This window comes from Podarcis filfolensis (assembly GCF_964270895.1).
Source record: "Podarcis filfolensis genome assembly, chromosome: 9".
NCBI lineage: Eukaryota > Metazoa > Chordata > Lepidosauria > Squamata > Lacertidae > Podarcis > Podarcis filfolensis.
In genome coordinates this window covers 68940676-68962848 of record NC_139610.1, presented here as the reverse complement: position 1 = coordinate 68962848, position 22173 = coordinate 68940676, and the positions used below count along the sequence as shown (strand labels likewise).

General features: G+C 43.8%; 1 protein-coding gene across 1 annotated transcript in view; it reads left to right on the top strand.

Moving 5' to 3' along the window:
* The window catches only part of ADAMTS3 (ADAM metallopeptidase with thrombospondin type 1 motif 3), a 138147-nt gene that overhangs the window by 105202 nt on the left and 10772 nt on the right, over positions 1-22173 (top strand). The window contains exons 18-22 of the mRNA XM_083571019.1: positions 7766-7929; positions 10394-10559; positions 11682-11814; positions 13374-13581; positions 17622-17739. Coding sequence (XP_083427145.1) covers positions 7766-7929; positions 10394-10559; positions 11682-11814; positions 13374-13581; positions 17622-17739 — 789 coding nt within the window. The remainder of the gene's footprint in view (positions 1-7765; positions 7930-10393; positions 10560-11681; positions 11815-13373; positions 13582-17621; positions 17740-22173) is intronic.

The following is a 22173-nucleotide window of genomic DNA, read 5'->3' as shown; positions in this document are numbered from 1 at the left end:
CCATAGAACGTATTCCCCAGTCCTCGTCTTCAGACCAATCCCTGACAATAACCAACCAGATGCCCATGGGAAGCTCACAAGGAGGACCTGGGTGTTCTCCTCACTTGTGATTTCAAGCTACTGTTATTCTTAGGCCTACTGTCTTCAACAGTGGATGTTGAACAACCCTATTGAGGCTAGTCTGGTCCTGTTTTATAACCATCCAAGTTGGTAGTCGTCACCACTTCTTGTGGGAGCAAGCATACATATTTTAATGATGCAAAGTGTTTAGAAGCACTTCTTTCCAGTCTGTCCTGAATCTTTCAACCTCCATGCGCTGAACAGACCCAGACCTCCTTTGCTTTATCACAGTTGCTGCATCCCGTCTGTCTGGGTGTACATCTAAGATGCTTAAATAGTAGACCAAAGAAATGTAATGTGTGAACGAGGCAAAGATGTTTAGTAACCTGAATCAGAGAGCTAGAAATGGATGCAGCTCCCTGCTGAGTTTATATTCTGTCATGAACCCAGCTTTCCTGCTATGTAGGTCATGCCAAGGTACTTCCTTTGAGGAGGCAAGTGAATCTGGCCAAAAACTGAAGCTTAAAAACATTTGGTTGAGCTTGGCCTGGCCCTGTCAATTTCTGCTTCACATAGGTTACTAACTATGATAGAAAAGAGATTCTGACTAAACATCAGGAAGAGCTTTCTGACAGTAAGAGCTGTTTGACAGTGGAAAAATCTCCCTCAGGAGGTTGTGGACTCTTCTTCCTTGGAGGTTTTTAAGCAAATGAAAGACTGGAGGAACTGCTACCCAAAGTAGTTTGGTCTCCCTTAATACATGGCTATGCATTTACAGGGTGGTTCTTCATTTGCTACCGATTTTGTTGTGGGTGTTCTTGTTATTATTTTAAATTGTGCTTTTTCAAATCCATTTCTGTCGATGTATTGAGTATGCAGACACAATTTAGCTTTGCAGAATTATATCACTTAAGGTGGTATTTGCCCAACAGAGTCATGCCGACGTCTCCCACCCCCCATGTTTCCATTTAAAAGTTTACATTCTGAGGTGTCGGTAATATTGTGCAGTTGCAGCTAGTGCTTTTGAGCTTTAGAAAAGCACACCATTCACCTTCCCAACATTTGTGTCTCAGAACGTTGCCATGTATTTAAAAATATCAGTCAGGAGAAATCAGTTCCTTTTTCCAAGTCCAATAATTTCAGATGATTTGCCGGCAAACCCCTCAAAGAAATAATAGCTGGCCCTTGAGAAATCAATAAGATGCTCCTTTGGTGCAGATAGTCATTATATGAGCTCTTTTAAAGCTGATGTTCTCTCTCAGTCCACTGTTGATTTGCTGATACTCACTATAATGGCATATTTTAGGAGGATGAGCAGTCAAAGGATCCACAGATGGGAGGCGATTAAACTAAGTGGTGGGCCTCATCTTGAAAGCATGTAAGGAAGAGACGACAAAATAAATAGCTTAGCCATTTTATAATATCATTATTCAACAGAATTGGAGATGAATGAGGAGCTATATCAATTTGTCATGCAGAAGTCATGAAGCTGTAAGAAAACTGAGGGGCCAGGAAAGCTGATCCCTCAGGAAGTAGGGGTGACAGGGTGGTAGAAAGACTTCATGCCAGCCCCTTTCCAGAACCCATTAAGCCCCCAGAGATGCACACTATTCATTTAAAGAACATGCATTCACACCCCCCCCCCCGAAAAAAACCCCTGGAAACTGTAGCTTATACCTCACAGAGCTACAGTTCCCAGAATCCTTCACAAATAGAACCCAGGAATTTTTTTTAGTGAAGGTATATAGCTTAAATGTGTCCCAATTGTACTTTGAATGTTTGGAATGGATGTGATAGGGATGCGGGTGGCACTGTGATCTAAAGCACTGAGCCTAGGGCTTGCTGATCGGAAGGTTGGCGGTTTGAATCCCCGTGACGGGATGAGCTCCCGTTCCTCAGTCCAAGCTCCTGACAACCTAGCAGTTCGAAAGCGCATCAAAGTGCAAGTAGATAAATAGGTACCGCTCCGGTGGGAAGATAAATGACGTTTCCATGTGCTGCTCTGGTTTTGCCAGAAGCGGCTCAGTCATGCTGGCCACATGACCTACAAAAACTGTCTGTGGACAAACATCGGCTCCCTTGGCCAGTAAAGCAAGATGAGCGCCACAATCCCAGAGTCGTTTGTGACTGGACTTAACTGTCAGGGGTCCTTTACCTTTACCTTTTTATGGATGTGATGTATCTCTCCTGGTTTGGTTACCCTTGACTTGATCAAGTCTGCAGAGGTGGACAATCAACTGGTTGATCCAAATGAGCAGCAGGAAATAGGGTGTTCCATGCTAGGGATCTGGCATAGATCACAATCGTATGCAAGTTTGCAAATCAGTGGCATTTAATTCAGCAGGACTTCTGAATAAATTTGCATTGATTTGTATAATGGTGAGCTGTGAGCCTGGAAGTCTCCGGTTCAAATGCCTAGGTGGGCAGACCAAGCTACTATTCTTTCAGCCTTAATCTGCATATTTGTAATATGGGAATGGAAGTCCTCCTGGCCTGTCATAAAGCTTGTTGTAATGAATTCTGCAATAATGCATTTGAAGCGCTTAAACACTTGGGATGCACTCAATCTGAATAAGCCTCTCCTCAAAGGTTTACCATAGTGCCTGAGGACACCTCCATTTCTACTTCTATTTTTTGCAGCAGCAGATTTTATTATTTTTATCAGCTTGTTTCCCAATGGGCCACTTTCCCCAGTTACATTGCTACAAAATAACTGCTGCAAATATCACTGTGTGTGCCCCCAAACTGCTGAAAAGTGCCCCCAGAGTCGTTCCACCGCCTCATGCACATTGAAAGCATTTCTGCATCAGCAGTGGTGGCTGGCGTCACTGATAGGGTGGGGAGCGGAGAGCCAGAAAGCCAGTGATGGGCAGAAGCAACTAAATCTAGTGTTGTCTCCAGCCTCTTCCCTGAGAAGTTCTGCAAGGGCATCATGAAGCTAAGGAGGATGAAGCTGTCAGCCAGGGTCACCCCTGTTGGAAAAACGCCCGGGAAGTGTGCCACCTTCCCAAGACATCAAGGCGTTTCTCCGGTGGTCACTCTCTGGCTGGAAATCGCCTTCAGTCCAGAGAAACCGCTAATAAGTGACCCCTCCCTCCTGAGAGGAGCACACTCGTCTTCTAGCATCCCATCACAGAAGAAAGAGACAGTCAGTAGCTACACACTACTTTATTTACAGACTGTACACAGAGCTTTCATCCGACATGTCTGAGCAGCAGTACAGAAGTACGACGCAACACTCACTTCACCCAGAAGTGAAAGTAACTTATCCAGGTACTGAGAACAAGCAGAGACTTCCTCTCTCACTCCCAGACATACACATGATGTCAACAACCATTGTGCTGCTTCTCGCAGCTGGTTAGATATAAAAATCCCAACAACCCCATGGTCTGGTTGCAAGTAAGAAGGCAGGAGGTGAGCTTGGTGGAATCGAGATTGAAGCTGGTGGGTGTCAGGAGCTTGGCCTACACTCGAGTAGGACCCTGGCAGAGACACATGCCCGACTGGCATGTTCCCTCCCTCCTGGTCATTCGTTCGGGAGCTTCAAAAGCTTTCTTCTGCCCGAACATCACAGTGACCGATGCCAACCTATACCGGCACACTTAGAGATCCGCAGAGTCTTCGCAGTTTGCATAACAGACCTCAACAACTCAACATTTTGGCTAATCTACTTTATTTACATATAAACACACACGGAGTACTGCAACATGGCTCCCTCTCTCTCTAGCATCAGACAGCAAAGATTAAAAGAACAAAGGACAATAGTCCCACTTCATGGAACACAGTAACACAAACTTCGTGTTTCCATCACATCCCACTCTGTGGAGTCAAAACATACAACCGTCACGTGAAAGACAACAATCCCATGACTGCAATCATGGAGCAGGAATTCTAACAGTGGGACCGACCCTCCACTCAGCAATCTGCATCTTTCTTTCCTGTAGCTTCACTGCCAAAGAGATCTGATCTGATCTCCAAAAGCTACAGAATGCTCCCGATCATGGAATTGTAGAGTTGGAAGGGACTGTGAGGATCATACAGCCCAACCCTCTGCAATGCAGTAATCTCAAAGAAAGCATCCATGACAGATGGCCACCCAACCTCTGCTCAAAAACCTCCAAAGGAAAGTCTATCACCTTTCAAGGCAGTCCATTCCACTGTCAAACAGCTCTTACTGTCAGAAAGTCCTCCCTAATATTTCATCAGCATCTCCCTTCTTGTAAATTGGTTTGGGTCCTGCCCATTGGAGCAGCGTAAAACTAGCTTCCTACATCTGACAGCCCTTAATATATTTGAAGATGGCAATAATTTTAGCTCATTTAAAGGATCTAGGTGTTTCATTACCACCTCTTTCCCTATCTCAGACTGCAGCTCCCTTCCTCCAATATTCATTGCAGTATTTTATCACCAGGTTGGGCTATTCTCTCACATCCGAGTGCTGACAGGGGCAGCAGAAAGAGGGCAGGCAATGTAATAGCTCTTTAGAAAAACATAGAATAATAGAATTGCAGAGTTGGAAGGGACCCTGAGGGTCATCTAGTCCAACCATTTTTGCCCTACGTGGGACTCTAACCCACAACCGTGATATTAAGAGTCTCATGCTCTGCCAACTCAGCTATGATCATAATGGTTAATCATAATAAACATTAGAACTTGTAAATGCAATAAGGAACATTAATCAAATTAATGGGGAACTTGGGCAATGGGGTTTAAATTTGTGAAATGAAAAAGGAGTTAAGGGGGGAATGCACTTGAAAATAATAATGAAACAAATTTAACTGGGAGTCATGGGGGCAGGGAGTGGAAATTAATAATGAAATTAATTATTAAGGAGTAATGGGGTGAATATTAATAGTGGAATGAAATGAACAAGGAGTAATAATGAAATGAATTTAGTGTGGAGTGACGGGGGGAATAGGGGAATTAATAGTGAAATGAGTTTTTAAAGGCTTAATGGGGAAAAGGGTGGAAATTAATGGTGAAATTGTTTTTTCAAACGGGCGAAAGAGGGGGAATAACTATTAAGTCTGTCTAACATTTACGATTAAATGTGAAAAAGAGTAAGACGCACTTTGGTTTTACCCTTGACATTTGGCCCTCAGCCTGAAAGGTATGTTGAACCATGGGACTCACCCCCACAAGAGAGCCATTGTGGTGTAGTGGTTAAGAGTGGTAGACTTGTAATCTGGTGAACTGGGTTCGCGTCTCCACTCCTCCACATGCTGGGTGACCTTGGGCTAGTCTCTCAGCCTCACTCACCTCACAGAGTGTTTGTTGTGAGGGAGGAATGGAAAGGAGAATGTTAGCCACTTTGAGACTCCTTAGGGTAGTTATAAAGTGGGATATCAAATCCAAACTCTTCTTCTTCTTGTGATGGCTACCAACATGGATGGCTTTCAAAGAGTATGAGACAAATGGCTTATCAATAGCTACTAGCCACGATGGCTGTGCTCTGTGTGCCTGACTGAAGGCAGTAGGCTACTGAAAACAGCAGGAGGGAAGAGTGCTCTTGTGCTTTGGTCTTCCTTGCAGGTTTCCTGCAGGTATCTGGTTGGCCACTGTAAGAACAGGTTGCAAGACTTGATGGACCGCTGGCCTGATCCAGCAGGCTTCTCTTGCACTCTTAAAATGGTTAGCCACCATTGGTGCCATGTAGTAATACAATATTGGCCCGACTATAAGCCGCACTCGCAAATAAAATCCAAGGCTTGTTTGTGGGTGTGGCCCGCCTCCCAGCACTACCACCCTGAATGGAGGCGGGGGGTGGCCGGCACTCAGCACCCTGCTCCCCAAGCCAGCCCTGGCGCGCGGCTCTGAATATAAGCCACACTTTTATGGAGAGAGTCAGAACTTACAGGGTTAAGAAGTTCTGTGTGACGTCTCACATTCAGAGGCGGGTTTAGAACACTGACTGAAGTGGGAGTGTCTATCTACGCTGACACTCAGTGTGAGTCTAGCCAGATCCGGGAGAGGATCGAAAATGAGTTGCGTGTCGCCGGGATTTATGATCTGTTGATTTGTACGAGATTAAAGCTCTTTGTAAGATAAGGGAAGACATCGAGCGTCTGACTGATTTACTGCACAAGGCAATCATCGGCTCTGCTTCTGTCGCTGTGCTAAGCTCTGCTAACTGCAGCTGGGGGCCCGGAGCAGCAGAGACACGCAGGCGGAAGCGTGTGGGCTCCGTGGGCAAGCGAAGCTGCCAGTAAATTTCTCCAAAACTTTAACTTTTCAAAGCTGGCAAAAATGTATAGGATGAGGGATAAAAATTTTTGGAAATGTAAAGATGTGGATGGAGACTTCTATCATATGTGGTGGACTTGCGATAAAGTAAAGACCTTTTGGGAGTTGATTTATAATGAACTTAAGAAAATACCAAAAAATACCTTCCCCAAAAAGCCAGAGGCTTTTTTCCTTGGTTCGATGGGGAAGGAGATCAAGAAATCAGACCAAAGACTATTTATGTATGCCATAGCTGCTGCAAGGACTTTGTTGGCCCAAAATTGGAAATTACAAGAAGTTCCCACCATTGCGGAGTGGCAGACAAAAATGATGGATTATGCGGAGTTAGCCAAACTGACCGGCATAATTCAGGATCAGGATGATCAGAGATTCCAGGAAAATTGGAGTAAATTTACTGTGTACTTAAAGGGCAACTGTAAAAATTTAAAGACACTGGCAGGATTGAAGTAATTCCTACAATATAGATAAGACAGATATGATGTAAAATGTTAAAATACATGGTTGGTGTTGATAAGGGATAGCCGCTGAAGGGAAGGAGGGAAGTCGCAAGCTCAGCAGAGCAAAAAGTTCATATGTTGATTAATGTATTGTAAAAGTGATTGTGCAAAGAAAATAATAAAAAATTATTGATAAAAAAACCTTTTCACAATTGGAATGGGGGTGTGTGGTTTATATGTGGGCCAATACAGTATTAGTTAGTATCAGTGAACACCACTTTTTCTTTGATCTCTGGATTATCTTCAAATAACTCTAAAGCCAGCCCCCTTCCCCAGCTTCTCGTTGCATGTGCTTTCATTTATTTTCTCCCAGCCTGCCCTTGCTATTTTCTTTTTTAAATCTGCTTTGTTCTTCCAAATTAGCTCCAGAGAAACCATATCTGCAGAGGCTACAGCTACTTTCATATTGTGCATAGAACACAGTGGGGGGTGAATTAAAGCTAAAATGAAGCCCCAGATAATGGGAGGCAGAGCTGAGAAGCTCTGGGTCTTGGGTGGCCACTTATTCATTGCCAATGAAAAGATGAACTGTGTCACCAAAAGGAGGAGGAGGGGGAAAGAGAACACAGATTTGCACAAATTGTGTGAAGACTAAAATTCATTTATTCTATTTACTATAATTGAAATAAAAATGCATAGTAGGGAAGACTTGACAGGTGACCCTAGTCAAACTGTGGCTTGGCAACTTCAAGGTCCCTGATCTCCCTTCTTAAGGTTCTTTAAATGGATTGTGAATGGGCAGCCCTTTAAACAGAGGATGCCATCAAATAGATTGCATTCTGTAAAATAGAACACATTACTGCCCTATCGGGATCGCTGAACAAGAACCTAAATTTCATGGCATCAAGACAATGCAAAATGAAGGTCCAAGTGCCTTTTGTATTGTCTTTAAGGAAGACATGGCCACCCACCCAATTTAATTGCAATGATTAATCAGCCACCATTTCTGTTTTTATTCCTTCCAGCTGTTAAGAACCAGGCAACAGGTCACTATATTTTGAATGGGAAAGGAGAGGGATCTGGCTCTCGTTCTTTCATTGATCTCGGCTTAGAGTGGGAGTACCACATAGAAGATGACATAGAAACCCTTCAGACGGATGGGCCATTGTATGATGCTATTGTTGTGTTGGTAGGTCATGATCCATTTTCTGTTTCATAGAGTTTTCTGGTGTGACCAACAGGGCCTGTTCCAGGCCAGGCAGTATCAACCTGGGAGATCTACTCACAAAACCAACAAGGACATAGCCACGTGGTTGTGACAGAGTAGATCTGCCCAAATTGTGAGTTTCAAAACTAGAGGCAACCCATCAGTCATACACAGTTGGGGTGAACATGAAGGAGACCTAAGATGCACCTTGTATCTGTCTCTGTGCCCTTCATATATTCCAGTCTATTTCTGAGTCACCTTGTGCTCTACACTTCAATCCAGGGTCAGATTTAGGTTCATAGCTGTCAACTTTTCCCTTTTCTTGTGAGGAATCCTATTCGGAATAAGGGAATTTCCCTTTAAAAAAGGGGAAACGTTGACAGCTATGTTTAGGTTTGATGAGGCCCTAAGCTACTGGAGGTAATGGGGCCCTTTCTATGTCCAGCTGTCCTTTGTCAACAAGAAATTGTTGCTGTTTTTTGTGTTGAATATATGCTATATGGTAATCTATGAACCTAATAGGTATCTAAAGCCATTTTTTTTTATCTTATATTTTGGAAATGTACATCCCAGGTTGTTGTTTTTTTTAAAAAAATTGGGCCCCCAAGAGAGTGGGGCCCTAAGCTATAGCTTGTTTAGCTTATACGTAAATCTGGTATTGCTTCAATCTTTGATTCTGGTTCCGATCTACTCTGTGTAAAATGAAGCTCTATCTTCCCCATTCACTTTTATTGGGGATCTGAAAATGGCTAATAATCTGTAAGGACTGAAAAGGAAGGGAGCAGTTAGAATTAGTACAGTAGAGATTATATTTCCTTAACAGCGCATGAAGAGAAGCAGTCAGAAGCTCTGCAGTCTCCTCCAGCCACCATTGCCTGTCGGCATGAAAACTTCTGAATGCTCTGTAGGGAAAGCATAGCTTATAGGTGCCTTCTTTGAAGTTATGGGTGTGATATTTAGATAGGCCCTTATTTGTGACTTTCCCCTCCTGGATTGTAGCTGGATGTTTTCAATGGTCTGGCTGCCCCATCAACCTGGAACCAGCCTGGAACTCAGTCTGGTGACCTCCACATACTACATATTATCCTGGCTCCCATCAGATGAAGGACTTCTATGCAGATTGTGGTTCCTACCAGAAATGTTAATGATCAAATCAGTGCATAGGCAAAGGAGAGGTCAAAGTCACCACAGGTGCAAGGCATGGCTAGGCTAGCTAAGAAGTCCATTCAACAGTTGGCAATGCCCTCTAACTCTGATTAGAAAAGAGTGAAGTGGAAAGGGCTTTAGTGTGGCAAACACTGAGCATCTTTGGACTGCACAAGAGAATGGGAACGGCTTCTGGTGGCTGGGCCTGAGCTGTCTGTTCAGGCCAGCGATGGGTGATGAAACAGCACCACCTGTGGGGTGGCTGCTGCAGCTCAGGTGCTGGTGCCAGGGTTGTGGGCTGGACTGGCATGGAACGAAAGAGTGACAGCCCACTAGGTCCCTCTCCAAGATCATGCTGCTCATTGGCTGAGTCCCCACCATCACCAGGCAGCTCAGATATCTCACAAGATGCTAACACACCTTGTTCCAGGCCACTGGGTCCCTCCCCAGAGTCATCAGCTGTCGGGAATTCAAGCCCATATCAGGAGAAACTGGCAACAATCCCAGGCACCCGGCTTGATTCCCTGTTGACCTCCCTGGCTGCATTCCCCAGCAAGCGCAGGCTAGGTCTCGATCGGCGATTCTTCTCAAACGTGAGAAGAACACACCCCCTCTTTCCTGCCCCCTGGCAGGGGAAAGAGATAGACAGAAACGTATTTACATGCCTTTATTTCTGTCTTTGCAGCGTTACAAGAAACATGACTGCTCTCTTCAAACTCCAGCAGCGTAGTGACAAAAACTTCCTGTACTTCCTGGACAGGAACAAACGGAAGAGCTCATATTACACTCTTAGCTAATTCCGGTGCTTCGCACTGTGAATTGACTGTCCCTCTGTTTCCCACGGGCAGTCCCAACATTCCCATTATGTTTACTTTTCAAGCTAGCACTTTGCAGCTGCATTGCTTCAATATCGTAGCATCAGCCTCCCACGCTTCATGCTGTTCCCACCTCTCAGTCTGATCTGACCAGCCCCTCCAAGACATCTCCTCAAAACTCATAACACATATCCCATCAGCCTCAGCCAGCAGAACCGTGACCAGGGATGATGGAGGCTATAGTCCACTAACATCAGGAGGGCATTAGGTTGGGGAAGGCTGCCCTCAACACTACCAGCCACAATAGCAGGGCAACCATCAACTTTTGAGTTGGGTATTGTTGTTTTTTATCATCTGCTAAGGTACAGCAAATACTGTATCTTCCTCTCTTGTGGCTCTGAAAAGAAAAGAAAGTTCCTAAAGGAAAGAAGTGCCCATGTTTCCATCTACTGACATTATGTCCCATTTGCTCAACCTTTTGACAGATCATTCCTCGGGACAACGTCACACAGTCGAGCCTGACATACAAGTACATAATCCACGAGGATTCGGTCCCCAATGTCAACAGCAACAATGTACTTCAAGAGGACCTGGATACGTTTGAGTGGGCTTTGAAGAGTTGGTCCCAATGTTCCAAGCCTTGTGGAGGAGGCAAGTCATAATATTGTCTGGTGGGAGGGAGTAGAAGAATATATTGGAAAACTGTATGTGTCTTTTTAGTGCCCGTACATGCAGGGGTGGGGGAAAGGGGGTGCGGTGGGGGCGGACTGCCCTGGGTGTCACCACTGAAGGGGGTGACAAAATGCTGGGTGGCACGGGGTCTGCAGCGCACCCAAGCCACACGTCTCTCCTGGGAGGGACGCAGTGGCTTGAGGGCCTACAGGCTCCACGCTGCCCCAAAGAGTCCACCTGTTGCCTCCCCCTCAGCTGTAGGGCGGCTAAGTGGGAGAAGGCAGATAGACTCCTCAGAGGTCCAGTAGAGCGTCCTGCCCTGGCTTGCCCTGCCTGCGGGCAGCTGGCCCCACCCCTGGGTGCAGAGCATGCGTGCCACCCCAGATGCCTGATCGACTTGCTCAGCCACTGTGCACATGAAGAGTTGTATTTGACAGAACCACTGAGTGAGCAGAACAATTTCCACTGACGCAATGGAATCTCCCTTCCTTCTGCTCCCTCTGTGTGTCCCCACCCACACCAAATCTACTCTGGGAGTTTCTCCCAACCATCCAAAAAAGAGCCGCAAAAAGATCCCATTGAGCACATGGATTGACAATATGAACAGACTAGTTACTTATGAACGAATTGCATATCGACACAAATTAAGAATGGATAAATATGAAGAAATTTGGAAGGAATACTTAAGCGATAAAGTGGAAAGGGGGAGGAGAGGTGGGGAAATATTGATAAAAAGGTGTAGTTATAGGTATATCAGTACTCAAATCTGAATTGTTAAAATGTATTATTAGTGTTATTGCAGTTTTTGTTGTATGTGTTTGTTGTGGTTGCTGTTTGAAAAAATGATTAATTTTTTTTTATATAAAAAAAGAGTTGGGGGTACACAAGGGGGAGAGAGGGAGGGAAATGGTTCCACTTGTGCTTCTGTTGGATTCAGTCCAAAGAAGTTGCAAAGCCCAAAACATAGTGATCTGTAATAAATTAAAAACTGCACCGAATTCTGCACTTTGAATGACACTGGAGAGCTGATTGTGTTTGCATTGTATATGTGGGTGTGTGTTTTTTTCCTTTACTGAATTGTTGTTTGGTTTCCATCCCCAGGTTTCCAAGACACTAAGTATGGGTGCCGCAGGAAGAGTGATAGCAAAATGGTACACCGCAGCTTCTGTGAAGCCAGCAAGAAACCCAAGCCCATTCGTAGGATGTGCAACCTTCAGGAATGTACGCAGCCATTGTAAGCATCTGCTCCTATTCAGTGATGTATTCGCAGCGGCAGTGTGGGGTCAAATAATAATAATAATAATAATTTATTATTTATACCCCGCCCATCTGGCTGGGCCTCCCCAGCCACTCTGGGCGGCTTCCATAAAAACCAAAAATACAGTAAAATATCACACGTTAAAAACTTCCCTGAACAGGGCTGCCTTAAGATGTCTTCTGAATGTCAGGTAGTTGTTTATCGCTTTGACATCTGCTGGAAGGGCGTTCCACAGGGCGGGCGCCACTACCGAGAAGGCCCTCTGCCTGGTTCCCTGTAGCTTTGCTTCTCGCAAGGAGGGAACCGCCAGAAGGCCCTCGGCGCTGGACCTCAGCGTCCGGGCAGAATGATGGGGGTGGAGACGCTCCTTCAGGTATACTGGACCGAGGCCGTTTAGGGCTTTAAAGGTCCATCCAAAAAAGTTTCATCCAAGTGGGCATAGGGTCTCTCCTCAATGAAACAACAGGCAGCCAGATTCAGTGATAGGTCCTACTAGTTGATTTCCCATAACTTACCAAGGCAGCATATTATGGACAACAGGAAATACATCAAGTGCTAACCCCAAAGGTATAATCCAGCTGTCTTGAAGGCTTTGTTTTGGAATTGGAGATCACACTTTGCAACCTTCTGCCTCTCCTGCACATCCTCAAGTTTCTGCATACTTAGGCTGAAAGTTTGCTGCCTTTATCTATGTGACAGAAAGAACTTGTCATCCTGCCTGTTAAATCCTGCTCAGAGTAGACCTGTTGAAATTGGCCTAAGAGAGCCATGTTCTTTAATTCAAAGGAGTCTACTCTGAGTAGGATCCAGTTACATACACAGCGACTACTATCATTATTAGATTTCTATGCAGCAAACTGAAACAACTTAAGAAATTTTAAAAAAGAGCAGAATACATTAAAGAAACAAAAAATACATACAGTGGTACCTCAGGTTACATACGCTTCAGGTTACAGACTCCGCTAACCCAGAAATAGTGCTTCAGGTTAAGAACTTTGCTTCAGGATGAGAACAGAAACTGTGCTCCGGCGGCACAGCAGCAGCAGGAGGCCCCATTAGCTAAAGTGGTGCTTCAGGTTAAGAACAGTTTCAGGTTAAGTATGGACCTCCGGAACAAATTAAGTACTTAACCTGAGGTACCACAGTATATGGGTCATGGAATCGTAGAGTTGGAAGGTACCCAAGGCTTGTCTAGTCCAACTCCCTGCAATAAAGGAATCACAACTATAGCATCCTTGACAGGTGGCCATCAAACTTCTGTTTAACCCCCCCCCCTCCATGAAGGAAGGTGACCATCTTCCGATATGGTCCATTCTATTGATTTTCACAAGGAGGTTTTCTAAAAGAGCCAAGTCTAAAGTTGGTGCCTGAAGATCTTTGCAGGTGTTGCAAGCTAGATTTCCTAGTTCCCTTACAACAGTGACAGCCAATGGCCATAATATTTGTGCCGCATGCAGATCAATCCTGGGTAGAGTTAGTGTTTTGCACTAGTTAGTGTATTCCTACTTAATGCTCTTCTCTCTGCCCCATCTCAGCTGGGTATCAGAAGAATGGGAGCATTGCACCAAAACCTGTGGGACCTCTGGTTATCAGATCCGAACCGTGCGCTGCATCCAGCCTCTCCACGATGGCGCAAATCGCTCAGTCCATTTCAAGTACTGTAACGGAGATCGCCCTGAGAGCCGTCGGCCATGCAACAGGACGCCGTGCCCTGCTCAGTGGAAAACCTGGCCCTGGAGTCCAGTAAGCAAACCGGGTCTTGTGTGTTTCATCAACCATTATGGGCGCAGGTAGCCAAAAACAAAAAACCCACCTCTCCCAGGACACCTACAGTATACTCCATTTTGCCAGAATGGAGAGAGGTTATTGACAAGCAGGGCCTCCAACAAAATGTTGTAGCATGGAGTGCATCAGTTCAAGGTCCCAGCCATTCCACTGCATTTCTTCCTTCCCCCTCAGTTTTCCATTCCCATAAAATTCAGTCCATTGATCTTGCTTTGCCATCGCTGGGCTGTTCTTTGGGGCGGGGACCCCCCCAGCTGAGGGATTTCTCTAGGAGGTTAAGTTAGAAGCCTCATGACCCCCCCCCCAAATATCCTGGTGATACAACACTCTTTAGTTTGGGTTGTGGGTGATTTCTTCCCCCAAATAATGAATTATTCTTTTTTTTTTAAATGAATATTTATTGAATTTTCCAATTTTATATAAAGACAAAAAGAAAAAGAAAAAGAAAAAAAAATTAAAAACAATTCAGTTTCTATAACAGTTTTCAGTCACATATTTCTTTGACTTCCTCATACCTCCCCTTCTTGTTCTCTAGTTCAATTTGTTAACTCAGCAAATCCTAATCTCTTAACATTCCTTTTAAAATATCGCCTTATTTTCCACCCAACTTTTTTAAATTTAGTAACAAAAACAGTTATAATCCCCATTATCTTTATCATAACAGCTGGAAACCACCAAAGTTCAAACCAACATCTTTTCAAAGTTCATTAATTTTATAATGTTTCTGTAGATATTCCTTAAATTTCTTCCAATCTTCTTCTGCTGACTTTTCTCCCTGGTCGTGGATTCTGCCGGTCATTTCTGCCAGTCCCATACAGTCAATCAACTTCATCTGCCATTCTTCCAGAGTGGGTAAATCTTGAGTCTTCCAGTGCTTTGCTATAAGTATTCTTGCTGCCGTTGTAGCATACATAAAAAAGATTCTGTCCTTCTTTGCCACCAAATGGCCGACTATACCCAAGAGAAAAGCCTCTGGTTTTTTCAGGAAAGTATACTTAAATATCTTTTTCATTTCGTTATAAATCATTTCCCAAAAGGCCTTGATCTTTGGGCACGTCCACCATAGGTGAAAAAATGTACCTTCCACTTCCTTACATTTCCAGCATTTATTATCGGGCAAGTGATATATTTTTGCGAGCTTGACTGGGGTTATGTACCACCTGTATATCATTTTCATAATGTTTTCTCTTAAGGCATTACATGCCGTGAATTTCATACCTGTGGTCCATAACTGTTCCCAATCAGCAAACATAATGTTATGTCCAAGATCTTGTGCCCATTTAATCATGGCTGACTTAACCGTTTCATCCTGTGTATTCCATTTCAGCAGCAAGTTATACATTTTTGACATGATTTTAGTTTTAGGTTCTAGCACTTCTGTTTCTAATTTAGATTTTTCCACCTGGAAGCCAATTTTCCTGTCCAAATTGTATGCCTCCCTTATCTGAAAATAATGTAACCAGTCTCGGACTTTGTTTTTTAATTTCTCAAAACTCTGCAATTTCAGTCAATAATGAATTATTCTTAATTAATTTTGTATACTGCCCTTCATCCATAGATCTCAAGGTGGTTCACAACATAAAAATACAAGGTAAAAAACCAAAATGGCTAATAAAACCAAAAACAAACTAGTAACCCCTGTCAGGAGTTCAGCCTACACTCGAGTAGGACCCTGGCAGAGACACAGGCCCGACTGGCATGTTCTCTCTCTCCTGGTCTTTCGTTTGGGAGCTTCAAAAGCTTTCTTCTGCCCGAACATCACAGAGGCCGATGCCAACCAACATTGGCACACTTAGGGATCTGCAGAGTTTGCGCAGTTGTGTAACAGACCTCAGCAACTCAGCATTTTGGCTAATCTACTTTATTTACATATAAACACACATGGAGCACTGCAACATGGCTCCCTCTCTCTCAAGCATCACACAGCAAAGAGATTGAACAAAGGACAATAGTCCCACTTCACGGAACACAGTAACACAAACATCCTGTTTCCAGTCACTTCCCACTTTGTGGAGTCAAAACATACACCGTCATGTGAAAGACAACAATCCCATGACTGCAATCATGGAACAGGAATTCTAACAACCCCCACCCACTCACAGCTTGAACACTGGAAGTAGAGGGAATTATAGTTGTCTAATTACACATACACTCGTGAGTCTTCTTGAATCAGACCAAAGACCCAACTAAGTCCAACATCCTGTTTCTCAGGGCAATTAACCAGGTGCCACAGTGGGATGCCCACAAGCAGAGAATCCCCTTTAAATCGAGATAAATGAAATAAAGAAAAATATGCCTCTCAACGAAAAGTTTCATTTAGCCATCATGGATAAAAGCCATTGTACAAGCAGGAGCTTCTAACAACCTTCACGTCTAAAACCTCCAAGGGCTTTTGGTCGTGCAACAATGGTGGTTAAGCAGTTTCAAACTTGTTGGCATTGAAAATGTGAGCATGCTTCAACCAAAGGCACAGTTGATACAGGGCTGCCTCTTGCTAAAATACTATATATAATAAACTAGAATCATCCATCACTTTGTCATATTTCCTGACTCAGACAAAATCTGGACATGCACCCAATTAACGTGTGCTAATTTCAAGGTCTGTTGTTTGATTTCATTTCCTAGTTGATGAGTATTGTTCATATGGCTATATATCATTCTTTTTAAAAAAAGGGGGGGGAAAGTACCCCTTACAACACTTTTGTGTGGCAAGGAAAGGCAGGAGAATATATTTAAATTATTTATGAGCAAGCCTCTAACTTCAAGGATGCTCTCTTAGTGCTAGATCTCCTAGATCACATTTTAATAATTGTGAGAATGGATACCTGCATCTGGATGGAAGCAAAGCAGAACTGTAGTATTTACAGCTGCTGTTTTTACCAGTCATGGATTTTAGTCCTGTGCCAAACATCTATCCTGTGTGGGTTTCTTTTACCATTGTCCACCAGTTAACGGGAAAAGAAATTGCATTTGAAAATTAACAGAAGGGCAGGGAAATTCAGTGACATTCTCATCAGTGGAGTCCAGGGCTTTTGTCACATTAGTCTTACTTTCAAGATGGTTGAGAGATGTTCACAAGTATCTTTCCTTCCTTCCTTCCTTCCTTCCTTCCTTCCTTCCTTCCTTCCTTCCTTCCTTCCTTCCTATCATCTCAGCCTTCCCAGATGCCTTCAATCAAAGCCCAGGGGAGGGCATCATAGGTACCTCCATCTATGGGGCTTTTTCAAATCAGGAAGCCAGGGAGGCTGCAGAATATTTTGGGGGAAATGTTTCCTTGAAAGAAAACCTCAGCTGCCTTGCAACAACAGGCTAAGCTCTAAACTCCATGCTCACCAAAATTCTAAACAAAATCTCAAGTGTCCTGAGAATGAGGCAGTAAAACGGGAGCTTCTTTTGCAGAGGAAGAAAGCTTTTGAGAAACTGAGGGACAGATTTTGGCTCAGGGGTAATGTGGTTGTGGAGCCCATCAACGTGCATGGCTGTTTTGCAGCAATAGCACAAGCCAGAAATTGAAGTTTCCAATTGAAGACTGGCTAACCACAGGGCAGAAGGAAAATTGGGAAGGTTGAGGTTACTAGGAAATGAATGGTTGATGGGTAATGCTGAGTTAACAGAGCACTCGTGAAGCATGCTTCTCCTTCCTTTAAAGGTCTGCTTGCAATGTCATGCATGTCCATATTTTGGCAAATGGTTTTGGTTTAACCAGGACAAGGTGGCAATAGATAGCATTGCATCAGTGCCACAATCTGGCTTTACCTGTGGAATAGCTGGAGGTAGCTGTTCAACCTGGCAATGTGTCGTTTATTGGGAAAGTCAGAAAGGGGCAGTCCCAAATCTGGTCAGATTTTGACCTTTTCAAAGAGAGTTTCATCCTTCCAGCTCCAGCAGCAGCAATGCAGCCACCTGTACAACTCTCTTCCTCATTTGGTTAAGGATATGTGTGCAGAAGTCTCCATGGTTTCTCTTATCCATAGTGCCTTGTTGCTTTTTGCCCATAGTGTTCTGTGACCTGCGGTGAAGGAACAGAGTCCAGGCAAGTCTTATGCCGCGCCGGCGACCAGTGCAATGGAGAGAAGCCAGAATCTGTGAGGGTTTGCAAGCTCGCCCCCTGCAATGGTAAGCAAAAGGTTGTCCTCTAACTGCGTCAGGATTGGATCATTCCAGTTTCTGGAATTCTAGCAACATCTTTAATTTGGTGCAAAGCAAGGGGAATGCTCTGAGAGTTGCTCCGGTTTGATGCAGAACAGATCTTCCCATTTCTGTGTACCATGCTATGAAAATTCCACAGGTGGATTTCCCATTAGTTTAGAACAAAAGTGATTGGTGGGGGCCTGCCGGATGTTGTTGAACTACAACTCCCATCACTGATGGACACTGGCTAGGATGGCTCAGCCTGATGGGAACTGAAGTCTGACAACATCCAGAGGTCACTCTGTCCACTATCCCTGATTTGGAACACAGAGCATACAGCCAGCTTGTTAGGGGAGATATTCTCACTGGGAAAACAGTGGCAGGGAAGGGTTAAAACAACAGCAGCCCTGAATTGCTTGCTTCCCAGGCCTTTTTTTACCCCAATAAATTTTATTAAAGTTTGAAATAAAATATACCAAGGTTAATATCAAACATCCAATATCTTTTTATCAAAGATAAAAAAACTAATCTAAATAAAAACATGAACCAAAAGGAGAAAAAGAAAGTAGACTGAGAAATAAAGAAAAACGAGAACTTCTAATTCTTCGTCTGTCAGCTATACGTAAAACATAATTCAAGACATCCACCCCAACAACTCTACTTTCTATAAACCAATTATTTTCTTCAATCCTCAAACCCAGATATCATAAGTTTATTTTTCACACAAAAAGTTTCCGATCTTTAGTAAATATTGACAAAGATTTTTTCCTCTGATTAAACACATCAGCTTCGCCATATCAGCTGAGTCCAATAATTTTAACAACCGTTCTTCCACGATAGGTAACGATGAATGCATGCATCCCAGTCCAGATGAATTCGCACACCCTGCGAGTGGCATGTGATGTAACAGAAAGAGATAGAAGCAACATGAAATACCTGGTTATCAGAAAATTCTGCTGCTCTAAAAGCCTGGTGCACAGTGCTCTTCTTGTAAAAATGAATAAATGAATGAGATGCTGACACTCCACAGTCAGAGGCTGTATGCTTCTGAATGCCAATTCCTTGGTACCTGAAGGGAAAGTGCTGTTGCTCTCTGGTCCTGCTTGGGGGCTTGCACCAGAGCTTCTGTTTGGCTGCTGTGAGAAAGGATGCTATACCAAATGGTCCACCAGGCATCAAACTCCATTAGTGTTGGTTTTGCATGTTCCTGGGTTGAGGAGGGCATTTCAGAAGGGTACCACTATTGAGAAGGTCCTTTCACAAGTTGCCACATATCTTAGCTCAGAGAACCATGGCGTGGTGAGAAGGATATCCCCTGGTGATATTAAAGTCTGGGCAGATGTATAAGAGAGCAGGCAGTCTTTCGGGTATCTATTTCCCAAGCTTCCTAGGACTTTATATTAGTATTATTCATTTCATTTCTATACCACTATATATTTTAAAGAACAAATCCCAAAGCAGTTTACAGCACATTGTTGTTGTGGTTTAGTCGTTTAGTCATGCCCAACTCTTCGTGACCCCATGGACCAGAGCACGCCAGGCACTCCTGTCTCTGCCTCCCACAGTTTGGTCAGATTCATGTTGGTAGCTTCGAGAACACTGTCCAACCATCTCGTCCTCTGTCGTCCCCTTCTCCTTGTACCCTCAATCTTTCCAAACATCAGGGTCTTTTCCAGGGAGCCTTCTCTTCTCATGAGGTGGCCAAAGTCTTGGAGCCTCAGCTTCAGGATCTGTCCTTCCAGTGAGCACTCAGGACTGATTCCCTTTAGAAAATTCCCTTAGAGCACATTAAAACAGCAAATAAAGCAATCCAGAATAAAACACACTCAAGCTTTGAGGAAAATATTTCAGATCCTTCTCTAAGTGACCTTTTGCTTTCCCCATTCTCCAGCCTGGCATGCAGAGATCTCCGCATGGTTGCAATTGGACCCGTTGCAAAATGTGCCTGGCGCCTGGCTAGTTTCTAACACTGTATTCCCGCAATGCTAATTTTATTTTCTCCAACCTCTTTTCCATTGGCCTTACAATAGAGAAATGAGAAAATGTTGCAGCATTGAAGCCTAACTGCAATCAAAACAAGCACTTTAAATTTAGCTCGGTAGAATTTTGGCAGTCAGAGCAATCAAAACCAGCGTTGCATTTGGAAGGTGAGCTTCCAACTGCAGCTTCCGAACCACTCTCAAAGCCAGTCCTACATAGAGTGAGTTGCAACAACTCAACTGAGAAATTACCAGCTCTTAAACTACAGCAGCTTTCACATGAAACTTTACAAAGTCTGAGGCCTTGTTGTATTCACTAGAGACACTAGAGGGAAGCAAAGATGTATCTGTTAGCTGAGGTTGGAAACACATGGAGGTTTTCATTGGTATAAAATGGCATTTTGCCTTATCTCTCAAGCCCTGTCGGAAAGAACAGTGCTTCCAATACAATATTATAAGGGAGCCATATTCATTTTTGGCTCAGATTAAAGAAGGGGCAGGCAGTACAACACCACAGGATTATTTCCAGGTCCATCCCAAGGTGTCATGGACAGTTTTGCGAGACCACTCTTGCCTCTTCCTCCCTCAGCTACAATGAGGCTCACGACCAAATGTAAGAAGGAGAAGGTTTTCTACCGTGGGAACCTGGTGAATAAGAAATGGATGTCTAGATTATGTGTAGTCCATCTCAAAGGCCAAAAAAAACCCAACCACAGGAACCTGTGAGTACACAACTCAGAGTTGGTACTGATGTGCTCAAAAGTAGACTGTTTTTAGAAAATGAAACAAAACTTTGCACTGCTCTACTTGGATCGATCAGCCCCACCGTGAAATGCATGTGATAGTTTATTGAACAGGTAATAAACATGGGGTGACTTTGGGGACCTTTGTGAATACAGTGGGACCTTGGCTTTCGAACTTAATTGGTTCCAGGAGTCCATTCGATTCCCAAAACTGTTCAAGAACCAAGGCATGGCTTCCGATTGGCTGCAGCAATTTCCTGCACTCAATCAGAAGCCGTGGAACGTTCCAAAAAACGTTCGCAAACCAGAACACTTCCGGTTTTGTGGCCTTCGGGAGCCGATTTCTTTGGGAGCCAAGCCGTTCAAGTACCAAGGTACCTTTGCAGTTTAGAATTGCATTTGCTGCACCAGACAACTAAAATCTGGTCAGTCTACACATACAGCAGAGAAGCAAAAGCTTCTCTGAGGTGATAAGGTTTTTTACAAGTAGGAACAGTTTTAAAAAATGGCATTTCTCAATCACGTTCAGAAGTGGTACAGCCTCCCTCCCCTTTCGCTTTAGGGTTTTTCTACAACCACCTCATTCTGTTGCAAGTTGCAGATCAGGCCAAAGTGACAAAGTGTTCAGCAACTATAACATAAGGATGACATTTGGCAAAACAAGAACAACACATCTCTGGTGCCCCTCCGCATATTGGAAACCCAGTGCAAAGATTTGTGCTTCAGTGGTAGTAGCTGCTGTAGTTTAGATATCATCTTAGAAGTTTTCAGCCTCGGATTTGTCGCGCTTCTGATGAAATTCCTATAGCTGTTTTGTGTTTACGGAGCACAGCAATCTGTTCTTGTGTGTAGCAGAAATGGTTGTTATCATAAGATTTGAGTGGGTAATTCCATGGTTTCACATGGTTTCATGCATGTGAAGGGCTTCAAACAGGCTAAAAATGCAGTTATGGGCCTTTGGGTAATAGGATCCGTGCTGGAAGGCTGATAATTCTCTCACCTGAATCTCTCCTGGGGAGCCACACTTTTTCTTCCTCCTACACCCCTTCTCCAACGTAAGCTAATGGATAGATCTCTCCCAGGGAAAAGAAGCGGGGCCCCCAAAATACAAGCAGAACCCCCCCATGACCCTTAGGAAACATGATCCTTGCTGGATGGTAACACTTTCACCACTGCCATCTTTCTTGGGGTCCCATGCTCCATTTCCCACCTCACCTACTGGAATTATGATTTTCCCTCCCTCCAATATTAAAGTTTACCCTTGTGAGTGACCCACTGCAGCTATTCTTCTGAAACTTAGCAGGCTCGGTCTCCTTTGAAGAGGTGAGTATTCCTGCAAAGTATATCCAGTTCCATCAGAAAAAAATAAAAAAAGTAAAAAAGTAAAGGCGTTCTGCATGAACACCCCTGGGTAAATCTGCTTACAATTTGGCAGGCTTAATCCACTCGGGACGGACTCTTAGGCCTGCAAGTTTTATCTGCTTCTGTGAAAATAGAAAAGAGTTCTATCTGTTTTTAGATTTCCGATGTTGTTGAATGGGAAGGTAAAAGCGGGCTTCGTTTTTAATAGATCTATTTTTTTAAAAAATATATATTTTTATTAACTGGCCAATCACATCAAATTAAATCACATCACATAAATTCCAAATTACAAAGCCAAATTTTAAAATTTTGTTGGGGGAACCCATACTTCACGA